This window comes from Acomys russatus, chromosome 1 (assembly GCF_903995435.1).
Source record: "Acomys russatus chromosome 1, mAcoRus1.1, whole genome shotgun sequence".
NCBI lineage: Eukaryota > Metazoa > Chordata > Mammalia > Rodentia > Muridae > Acomys > Acomys russatus.
Genome location: NC_067137.1, coordinates 5193901 through 5205979, shown reverse-complemented (window position 1 = coordinate 5205979; position 12079 = coordinate 5193901). Strand labels below are relative to the sequence as shown.

The 12079-nt window shown below is 46.4% G+C and overlaps 1 protein-coding gene across 1 annotated transcript in view; it reads left to right on the top strand.

Annotated features, from left to right (window-relative positions):
- The window catches only part of Ppp1r21 (protein phosphatase 1 regulatory subunit 21), a 66111-nt gene extending 56329 nt beyond the window's left edge, over window positions 1-9782 (top strand). Inside the window, exons 19-22 of the mRNA XM_051157774.1 lie at window positions 1143-1259; window positions 3443-3541; window positions 4667-4795; window positions 9257-9782. Coding sequence (XP_051013731.1) covers window positions 1143-1259; window positions 3443-3541; window positions 4667-4795; window positions 9257-9286 — 375 coding nt within the window. The 3' untranslated portion in view covers window positions 9287-9782. The remainder of the gene's footprint in view (window positions 1-1142; window positions 1260-3442; window positions 3542-4666; window positions 4796-9256) is intronic.
- The last annotated feature ends 2297 nt before the right edge of the window (window positions 9783-12079 follow it).

The following is a 12079-nucleotide window of genomic DNA, read 5'->3' as shown; positions in this document are numbered from 1 at the left end:
AAGGACCTTGAATCAACACAGCATTCAGTATGTACACTTAGGTATTTACTGCAGCATTGTCCAGAGTAGCCAAGCCATGTAGTCAGCCTAGCTGTTCATCAACAGGGAAGTAGAAACAAGAAAAGAAAAGAAAGGGAGCTGGAGAGATGGCTCAGATGTTAAGAGCACTGTCTGCTCTTCCAGAGGTCCTGAGTTCAATTCCCAGCAACCACATGGTGGCTCACAACCATCTACAATGTGAGATGATGCCCTCTTTTGGTCTGCACATGTACATGTAGGCAGTGTTATATACATAATAATAAATAAATAAAATTTAAGAAAAGAAAAAAGAAAAATGTGGCATATTCACACAATAGAATTATATGACTACATAAAGAATGATATGTTATTTGCAAGAAAATGTGTATAACCAGATATTATTATATGAAGTAGGTCAAGTCAGGCTCAGAAAGATAAATGTCCTGTGTTCTCCATTTGTGGGTCCTAGTTATGTAAAGACACAAGGAAGCGTATGGACTAGAAGAATGGAGGGGACTAATGGAGGATGAAGAGAGAGGAGAAGGTGGGAAATTCAGGGCATAGGCAAAATGTGTGTATGCTTATCTGAGCTGAAGCCCAGTGCTGCATATATACTGACTGTGCTAATAAAAACACACGGTTCCAGTAAGTGTGCCCCATTCTCAGCCATCTTCCAATCAAAGACAGTGTATTAGTCAGAAAGACAGAAATTTTGAAAGTTAGGTTTATGGCTGATAAAAGCTGGGCAGAACTGTGTGTGGTGGCTCACACCTGTAATCCAAACACTTGGGAGGTTGATGCAGGAGGATTATAAATTTGAGTTTAGCCCTGGATGCTTATCAACACTCTTACTTAAAAATCCAACAAACAGCCAATAAAACCCAAGAATGAACCAATGAATAAAAACCATGCTGCCTGGTCCATAGGGCTTCTTGCGGCTTCACAGCAGCGCTGTTCTCTCCTGGGGAGCCCGAAGACTTAGGCCAGCAGGCTCTGTGTAAGGAGGCATGGCTGAAGGAGAGCTGGCTCTCGGTAGGGACTGGTGAAGGGCTGTAAAGTGTGGTCTTTGTTTCCTCGCTAGACTTGTGTCTCTCACTGGCATCTCCCGTTTGTGCTCTGCTTAGGCTCCGGAAGTGGAGTCCCGTGAAGACCTGATTAAGAGTCACTACATGGCGAGGATAGCTGAGCTCACGTCTCAGCTGCAGCTGGCTGACAGCAAGTCAGTGCACTTCTACTCCGAGGTGAGGGCTTGATAAGCTTGCCACTTCCTGACCCTTCCCGAGCCAGGTCAGGTTCTGTCCTCTGCTTGCTGGGAGAGAGACGACATTGCCTGCACTTTCTGTCCATGTGTGTCTGGACGGGTCATAGCTCATGGCACACAGTCTGTGTGCCACTCCAGAATCTTCATTTCAGCGAGTGTAAGACTCCAAGTTACTGCTAGAGAGAGTACGGGTTTGGGTGCTTTCCTGAGGATTACTTGGGATCGTGGTGGGGAATGCACAGATGAGGGGGTTTTCACATACACAAGATGAGAAGTAAAATGCACTTGGTCTTTTTTGGTTTGACATTTCTTGCTCTGTATGTGTGTGAGTATCACAGCACATGTAGACGTGACAGAACAGCTTACAAGAGTTGTCTCTCCTCCACCACGTGGGTTCCAGGGGTCATTAGGCTTGATGGCATCTTTACCCCTGAGCCATCTTGCCAACACGTGTGTGTGTGTGTGTGTGTGTGTGTGTGTGTGTGTGTGTGTGGTGTGTGTGTGTGGTGGGTGTGCATGTGCACACATCCCTCCATTGTTCTCCACCTTACTTTTTGAGACATGACCTCTCACTGACCCAGAGCCTATTGGTCAGACACCAGGCTTCTCTTGTCTCTCTCTCCCAGCTCTGGCATTACACTGTATTCTGCCATGTCTGGCTTTTCTGCATGGTTGTTGGGGTCTCAGGTCCTCGTGCCTACATAGCAGGCATGTTATCACATGCCCAGGCACAGCAGACAGTTATCAACACAGCCACCGCCCTAGCCCAGCTCTTCAATTTCTAAGTGACAAGTTTATAGGACTGAATTTAAATGATAAAATAAAATGTGTTGCCTATTTTAACTTGTAAGAAACATAAAATCTTATTTTTGACACATTTTCTTCTTCCTTTACTCGATAATTCATATAATTAAAAACCCACTATGCACTATGCATAGACTTTACAAAGTTGGAGGGGGAGTGGATGGGACAAGTACTACTAAAGAATAGGAGGAATAAGGCTGGGTAGGTGCATGCAGGGCTTGAAGCCTTTGATTTGACACTATAGTAAGAATTAATGACAGATGGCAGGCCAAGAATTACGCCACTTCAATTGTAAAACCAAAAAGGAAGGGTTGGCACACTGTGTCAGGACCTGCTTTACCTGTGATTGTCCCCAGCACTGCAGAAATGCAGAGGCTGACAGTAACCAGTTGCTGGACAAAGAGAAGAACTTTGTATTCTTTCCTGTTAAAATTAATTGCCTAGCCCAGTGTCTAGGGAGCTGCTGCACCCGCCTTCGACAGGTCAGTCACTGTGGCTTCTTGTTACAGTGTAGAAGGTGAGGGCACAGCAAGCAGGCTGGCTCATGGTGGACACTGGTTCTTGAGATGCACATGCAGCCGGCGCCATCATTTCTGGTTCCCTGGGTCGGTATCCCAGCTGTGATTGTCATCTTCCTGTGGGCCTGTGCCTTGCATGCTGTCTTCCTCTTTGGTTAGGTTCAGTGCTGAGCACAGAGGGAAGTGGTGGGTTTGACTGTACAAACTGTCCTGAACTTTTCTTGAGGACGAATGAGTAACTAGGGGAATTTCAGGCTGTCTTGATTTTATGAGTTTGCCTATATTAGTAAATGTTTTCAGCACAGCTATGATACACGACGTTCTAGATTGTCCTAGTTCGTTCTCATCTAGAAACAGGAAGCAGTGCTGCCCCTGATGGCTTTACTGGAGAGGATAGCTGCAGCCCTGGTGTCACACAGCATTCGGGTGTGTCTCTTCAGATCCTCCTGGTTGTACAGTAGTGTGAAACAAAATTCCCTCATTTTCCTTTTCACCTGCACTGTCTGGCATCTCCTGGGTTTAGTAAAGCTCTTAGAGAAGCCACCCGTCTTCCCCAGGTAGACGCGTGGTCTGCGGGTGGGGTCAGGAGGATGCTGTGCTTCCTGTACTGGGATCTCTAGTGAAGAACCTGAACCCCAGGGGACCTATCTTCGGTCCCAGGGTTGGCAGCCTGTGTCACATTAAACAAGAGGGTGGGGCCACATTCTCTCTGTTCTCCACCATATGTATTCAGCAGACAATTTTGGAGTGAGTGAGCGAGTGGGTGAGTGAGTGAGTGGCCGTGGCTCTGGTGTAATCTGCGAACCTTCCGAGGATAAAATGGAGTGTTTTGATTGTCTAGTGCCGAGCGCTCTCTAAGAGACTAACCCTGGCCGAGAAGTCTAAGGAGACCCTGACAGAGGAGATGAAGTTAGCCAGTCAGAACATCAGCAGGCTTCAGGTGAGCTCTGAAACGTGACCTCAACACACTTGACTCTTTCGCTGACTGTTGCAAGGGCAGCAAAGCCAGCCTTCCCTTGGGAGATGGTGTTCTCTGGCCTTTAAAGACACTTGTCAAATCTCTTCATTTCTAACTTACCTTAAAGTAACATATTACTTACACCAGAGAAAAAGTGGCTGTCTTATTTGTATCTGACTTGAAGTTAAGAAAGAATTTAAAAATCTTTCACAGGGCTGGTCGTGGCGGCACACGCCTTTAATCCCAGCACTCGGGAGGCAGAGGTGGGTGAGCTGTGAATTGGAAGCCAGCCTGGTTTATGAGTCCAGGACAGCCAGGACTGTTACACAGAGAAACCCTGCCTCATAAAAACCTTAAAAAGCAAAACAAAACAAAAACAAAAACAAAAAAATCTTTCACAATCTACATTTGTTTATTTATACGTACCTATAATTCTTCTTTCCCCTTTCTTAATATAGATATAATATGTATGCATAATTAAGTAAAAACATAAGTAAGTAAATCAAATTTCAGTTTCAAACCTTGCCTTTTAGGAAGCCCTGTTGATATCAACATGAGGCAGGCACAGGCACACCCAGGATCACAGGGCCTCCTGTTTCAGATCCCCTTCTCAGATCAGTCAGGAGGCTGAGGAGAGCATGGGAAGTGGGAAGAGAGAAGGGTGACTTCCGGAGAGGTGCCAACGGGCCGCGCCTGGGCCTCACACTTGCCAAGTAGGCCTGTTAGCTTGTCCATGTGTCCCAGAGGCAGGGATCTGTCCCCTCCCCGCCTTCCCACTGCTGGGATTACTAGTGTACACCCCCAAGCCCACCCAGGTTTTAGGGACGCAACCTGGGGCCCCATGCTTGTAAGGCAAATACTTTGTTGACTAAGCTCTCCAGCCTTTAAATTTTTGCATATAAGTTATGAACACATTCTTCACGGCCTGACACCTTTTTCTCCCATCTCTTTTAACTTTGTCCATCCATCCAGCCTGTGCCTTAACTTTGTGTTAAGTGATCACTCAGGCAGCATGAAAGGCTGCTTTCCCAGATCCTTGTAATAAAAGAAGCTTCTGGGTGGTGGCTGCGGTCTTTGATGGGCCTTTCTTCTTTCTCCGCTCTTTAGGATGAGCTGACGACCACCAAGAGGAGCTACGAGGATCAGTTAAGTATGATGAGTGACCACCTGTGCAGCATGAATGAGACGCTGTCCAAACAGAGGGAGGAGATCGACACACTAAAGATGTCCAGTAAGGTGTGTGAAGGGCGGGGAGGCGGGCCGCAGGGGTGTGTGCAATGCAGCTGAGAGAAAACACGTCACTGCCATGTGTTTCAAGAGGAGAGCACCTGGCGATCCTCTTCCTTCACTCCACGTTTCTTTGCCTGAGTCTAAGCTGAGGTCTGACATTTTTGCCCTAGCAGAGGGATAGTGCTGTCTGTCTTAAGACCCTAATGGTAAAGGAGTAACCCTTACCAATTGTTCAAAATCATGTATTCTAATTAATTCACAAAAAGAAGCCTCACACAGCTTAAGGAAGCCACTCAAACATGTAGCCAGCCCCAAACTCTGCCATCTCAGTGAGCGACTGCACATCCTGAGACCAGAGGCTTCATTTAGGCTTTTACACTTTCACTGCCCATTGCTGCTTTGGTTTTTTTGTTTGTTTGTTGCTTTTTGTTCTTGTTGTTTGCTTTTTGAGACAAGGCTTCTCTGTGTAGCCCAGGCTTGCCTTGAACTCAGAGGTTGGCTTGCTTCTGTCTCCTGGGTGCTCGGATTAAAGGCATGTGCCACCTCTGCATGGCTTTAATTACAATTTTACTCAGTTATCCATCACAAGAAAAAAGAATAAACAGACAGAGTTGAAACTAGGAAAAAAAATACTTAGCATCCTCTTTGCTGACTCACGTGTGTCCATGCCTGCACTCATGTGTGTCCATGCCTGACTCATGTGTGTCCATGCCTGACTCACATGTGTCCATGCCTGCACTCACATGTGTCCATGCCTGACTCACGTGTGTCTATGCCTGAGTCTCATGTGTCCATGCCTGGTTCACGTGTGTCCATGCCTGACTCACATGTGTCCATGCCTGCACTCACATGTGTCCATCCCTGACTCACGTGTGTCTATGCCTGCACTCATGTGTATCCATGCCTGGCTCACATGTGTCCATGCCTGACTCACATGTATCCATGCCTGCACTCATGTATGTCCATGCCTGACTCTCATGTGTCCATGCCTGCACTCATGTGTGTCCATGCCTGACTCATGTGTGTCCATGCCTGACTCATGTGTGTCCATGCCTGCACTCACATGTGTCCATGCCTGACTCATGTGTGTCCATGCCTACACTCACATGTGTCTATGCCTGACTCATATATGTCCATGCCTGACTCACATATGTCCATGCCTGACTCACATGTGTCCATACCTGACTCACGTGTGTCCATGCCTGACTCATGTGTATCCATGCCTGCACTCATGTGTGTCCATGCCTGACTCATGTGTGTCCATGCCTGACTCACATGTATCCATGCCTGCACTCATGTGTGTCCATGCCTGACTCATGTGTATCCATGCCTGACTCATGTGTATCCATGCCTGACTCATGTTTGTCCATGCCTGCTCTCACATGTGTCCATGCCTGACTCATGTGTGTCCATGCCTGAACTCACATGTGTCCATGCCTGACTCATATATGTCCATGCCTGACTCACGTATGTCCATGCCTGACTCACATATGTCCGTGCCTGCACTCACATATGTCCATGCCTGCACTCATGTGTCCATACCTGACTCACGTGTGTCCATGCCTGCACTCATGTGTGTCCATGCCTGACTCACGTGTGTCCATGCCTGACTCACATGTATCCATGCTTGCACTCATGTGTGTCCATGCCTGACTCTCATGTGTCCATGCCTGCACTCATGTGTGTCCATGCCTGACTCACGTGTATCCATGCCTGCACTCACATGTGTCCATGCCTGACTCACATATGTCCATGCCTAACTCACATGTGTCTATGCTTGACTCACCTGTGTCCATGCCTGACTCACCTGTGTCCATGCCTGACTCACCTGTGTCCATGCCTGCACTCACCTGTGTCCATGCCTGCACTCACCTGTGTCCATGCCTGACTCACCTGTGTCCATGCCTGACTCACGTGTGTCCATGCCTGCACTCTGTCCTCTCACCACTCAGTGCTACCTTCTTCTGGTTTCTGTTCTAAGTGCTGTCCCATGGCCTGACCTGGACCTATTTACATACATACATGTTTACATTAGAGCCTCGGTCCATATATGAGGGAACATGTAGGTTTTTTCTTTTTTAGTTTATTATTAATTATTTAGTATTAGTTAACCTCTATTAGTTTTATGCCTCCCAAGTCCACCCATTTTCCTGCAGGTCTCATTTTTCTTTGTAGCTGAATAATACTGCATATATCTCTCACATTTTCATTATCTCTTCATCTGTTGATGGCATCTAAGCTGGTCTCGTTCTGTTGCTGTTGTGAACAAAGCCACAGTAAACTTGTTTGTGCAGTCATCTCTGGGGCAGGATGTGGCCTTCTTTGGGTATGTGCCTGGGGTGGAACAGAGCCCTTTATCTATTCTCAGTACTGGCTGTGTAACTAGGAATGCTAACTGTTTCCCCTGCCGGATCCCTGTTGATACTGTTTCTCATAGAGCCTCAGTCTGGGCCTGGCAGTAGCTGCTGGGCACTGTGCTTAGACCGGGATGCATTCCATACCCTGCATCTCTGTTCGTGAGTGGTAACATGCAGCTCCTCGTCTATGAGTGTGCACTCCAGGGCAGCAGGCATTCAGTCCTGTGTGTCGGCTCAGATGCTCAGTGCGTTTCTGGAGCTCAGTGGGCACTTGCCCGCCCAGCTGTGAGCTGAAGAGGCAGTGGAGAGGTGCAGCTGCGGCTTTGCTGGTGCTGTCGACTAGTTCTCCTGGGAGTCTGCACTACAGAACACTTCTCAGCACCATTTCAGGGTAGCCCTGGGGAGCTGTTACTGCTGCTTGTCTGGACATCTCTGGTTGATTACCAGCCAATGTGCTTCAGGAAGTATGATCTTGGAGGCATGGTGTACAGGTGTGCGTGTGTGCCTGCACTCCTTCCCATGAATGCCTCCCCTGACTCTCATGACTTGGTTACATTTCTAGTCAGCGTAGAAAGCACATACACTCAAGAGATTGTATTTAGTTTTTCTATGATTTAATTTATCGTAGCAGTTGTGAAAAAGTGCGTTGTAACACCTAATATTTAAAGAGCAGTGACAGTGAATGCTTCACCCCCTGAGGTACATATACATTGTACGAGGTGAGCGAAGGGGATATTAGGTGTAACATATCTCAAAAGAAACTGAATTGTAGCTGCTTCAAAATTTTAATTTTTCAAGTTGTCTCTAAAGTCCTTAAAATACCTGCATTATTAAATTCAGTTAAGTGACTTCGCTTCAGTTCAGAGGGTGTTCTTAACCATTCTGGTCATCCTGGGAGCCTTGTACTTTGCTTCCTCCTTGCCTTAGTCAGGGTCACTATTGCTGTGATGAAACACCATGACCAAAAGCAGCCTGGACAAGGAAGGGTGTATTCAGCTCACACTTCCACAGCACTGCTCTTCACTGAAGGAAGTCAGGGCAGGAACTCAAGCAGGGCAGGAACTGGAGGCAGGAGCTGATGCAGAGGCCATAGAGAGCGCTGCTTACTGGCTTGCTCATATGGCCTGCTCAGTCTGCTTCCTTACAGAACCCAGGACACCAGCCCATGGATGGCACCACTCAACAGGCCGAGCCCTCCCCCATAAATCACTAATTAAGAAAAAATGCCCTACAGATCTTATGGAGGTGTTTTTAAAATAGATGCTCCCTCCTTTCATATGACTGTGTCAACTTGACCTAACCCTGCCCATCACCTGCCTCTACTCATTGGTGTTTATGTTGCTGTAGTGTCCTCTTCTAGCTGGTGAGTGTTGTCTCCACTGGATGTTGACTCTACATCTCTACCACGTGTGTGACATGATCTTGCTCTTAGTAGCTGTGCTCTGCAAGTGTTGCCCATTTATGGGAAGAAATAGTGTGTGGACCTCATTATTTAGGGATGTAATTAGAATGTGGTCCTAAGAAGTAAACCTCTCCAAAGAGAAGAGAATGATGCCAAATCACCCTGTTTGAAAGAATTGTGTCCCACCACACCATGCTCTGAAACAGTGGTTCTCAGCCTGTGGGTCCCGACCCCCTGGGGATTGCATATCAGGTATCCTGTATATCAGATATTCACATTACAACTCATAACAGTAGCAGAATTACAATGATGAAATCACAACGAAATAATTTTATGGTCGGGCGTCATTGGCAGCATTAGGAAGGTTGAAAACTATTCCTCTAAAACCTGCTTATTTAAATAACAAAAACCATATTTGGTCTAAAACTATTTCTCATAAGAAAAGGAATTTTGGTAAACTGGGCAGTGGCTTGCTTTTCTTTATTCTCTGCCCTTGGCTCAAGAGGGATTGGCTGTGGAGGCTGGGAGCAGGGAGAGTCAAACTGTGATTACTGGACAGAAGCTGAGGTGCAGGTTATCTGCCAGCTATTGTCCGTATGGGAACCCAGAGGTCTGTGGAACAGCATGGCCACAGGCAGCTTGTTTATAAGCTGTGTGAACACTTCTGAAGCTTGTGCTCTCATGGTGACTTTTTTTTTTTTTGCACAGGGAAATTCTAAGAAGAACAGAAGTCGATAGTTGCCGAGTAGCTGGCCAGTGACTGTCCCCTCCAGACCGACTGCAGCTGCTGCTCGAAGATGCAGGCTCCAGCACCGGTGCTGGTGGCCTCAGGGAGGCTGAAGTGCTGCCGGACCTCGGAAACTAGCCAGTGTTGTCTGTGACCTTGAGGCATTTGAAGTCTATTTGTAAACAGAAGGCAAATACAGAATTTGTTGTTGACAGTCAAATGGAAAACAACAGACATAACCATGGATATTGTAGGTTTCCTTACGCTGTTTTTACTGTGCACTTTTTAAAATTAAGGTTTAATTTCAGTATGTAAGAACAACAAATATTTTGTATATTTTCAAACTCAATTATATGGTAACGGATTTGGTATCTATGGAATAGATCTATGTTTCTGGATAAAATGCTTAAATTGTCAGATGCCGTTACTTCCCGTATTGTCATTTCTTCTTATAATTGAAAATGGAAAGACCTCTCAGATTGTTTTTAAAAGGGTCTCCCTTCCTCCCCCCTTCCGTCCATGTCTTGGAGGTGCCAAGCCTCACAGCCTTTAGAGCCCCGTGGGTTTGCTGTCATGTGTGCAGCTGTGCAGTACTCTCTGTGTTAGAATAATTGCTAAAGGAATTTGTGTCAATAAATTCATGCCACGTGAACCTTTCAGTCTGTCTGTGCCAATGCGATAGAAGAAACCGGAAATATGTCCAGTTCCAACTGACCTAGAAGGGAGCTTTTGACTGAGCAGTGACAGTCAAGCCTCTAGAAGGCTTGAGTTTTGCTGGGAGCCACCTTCCAAGCGAGGACTCTACGCTCTTTCAGCTTTCCCTGGACTCTGTTCCAGCACCAACCTCAGGGTGCCTCTCCCTGCACCCCACTCCCAAGACCACAAGCAGATGCTTGTGCTCAGTTGCAGAGAGGAAACTAAGGCATAGAGGCCAGAGGCAACCTGGCCACAGTCGGGAGCACAGGCCTGAGCCCGCTCACCAACACGCCTTTTGGGTGGGGCACCACGTTCCTGGTGCTTTGTGTCTGGAGGGTGAAGTGTTCCATTTCTCAGTAACTCCATTAGTGTCATCCACCTTGTTCACATCTTCAGACCTTGTGGTCACCTTCTTAGATTAAGTTTTGTTTTTAAAATGTGTGTGTGTGCATGCGTGCGTGCGTGTGTGTGTGTGAACACAAGAGAACAGGCGCTCGAAAGGCCAGAGGCGGAGGATGCCCTTAGCTGGAGCCTTAGATAGATGGCTGTGAAGGACCTATTGATGGGAATCAGACTTCGGTCCTCTGAAGAAGCAGCAACCGCTCTTGACTGCCACTGACTCTCCAGCTGTTGGCATGATGGTTTTTTCCCTCTGACTTAAAATGTGTATGACTGCTTTGCCCACATGTATTTACATGTACTGCATGTATGCCTGGTGCCTAGAAAAGCCAAAAGAGGGCACTGGATCACTAGAGTCACAGCCTGTTGTAAGCTGCCATGTGTGTGTTGGGAACTGAGCCCGCGGCCTCTGCAAGAGCATCAAGCGATTGTACTGCTGAGCCATCTCTCTGGCCCCCTGTCTTTAAAAAAAAAAAAAAAAAAAAAAAAAAGCATATTCCCTCCTATACAAGTCTTTCCAACTATCAAACAAGTTTAGTTTATTTGTGCCATTAACTTTGTTGTCATCACTTAACGACGAGAGTTTCAAAATAGACACAGATGTGGAACGAATACCCTCATGGCCCTGTCAATTCTTAGAAATATTTTGCCCATCTTGTGCACACATTCTTTTTCTTGGACTGTTTGAAGGCTGGGCTGTTTCATCTGAGTGCTTTAGTTCTACACATGTTTGTGAATTGAGGTAAGCACTGTTTTCTGAACCTGTCTTATTCATGTGATCTTTGCATGCAGGGAGCATGTGTGTCATCAGGTGCTGCTGAGCAGGATCTGAGTGTGTGTGTGTGGGGGGGGGGGGCAAACAGCTGACATGGACTGCCTGGAGTGCTAAGTGGTGACATAACGATGACATAATCATAACTGTCATTTGTTCTCACTCAGTCCTGTGATGGTCTCAGCTCAAGAAACACGAAGTATATACCTTTAGTCCCAGCACTGTGGGAGGCAGAGGCAGGTAGATCTCTGTGAGTTCTAGGCCAGCCTGGTCTACAAAGAGAGTTCAGGATAGCCAAGACGGCATAGGGAAACCTTGTCTCAAAAACGTCAAAAGAGAAAAAGAAACACGACGTAATACATAGATGCTATTTTTCCTTAGGTTGTTTGTATTTCATTTTTGAAGTCTTTTTAATTATGTGTTTGTCTGTGTATATAATAGAATCCACGTGAGCACAGGAGGCCGGAGTGTTGGATCTCCTGGAACTGGAGTCGGAGCAGTTCTGAGCTGCGCTGAACTGGGTGTGGAAACTGAACTTGGGTCAGTGTTCTTGACTGCTGAGCCAGTTCTCCAGCTCCCATGTTATCTCGACTTTAATCGGAGCTACGAACTTCACCTTGAGTCAGGCTGTTCGAAAATACATGTTACTGAGGAGAAACCAAAGCCAGTCCCCTAAGCCTCCTCTCACATCCCACTCTGTGAAGAGAAAACCACTTTGACTCACCTGTGTGGTTTTTATATTTCCAAATAGCATGCTGCTTTCCTTTGCTCTTCTTGCTAGGCACTGGCTTTGCGCTTGGGAGTTGTCTGTCCCCACCACAAAAAAAAAAAAAAAAAAAAAAAAAAAAAAAATTTAGAAATGTACTTATTTTTGCTCTTACTTAATGAACATACATGTTTTAATGAAAATGGAAAGAAAAATATTCTTTAATAGGAA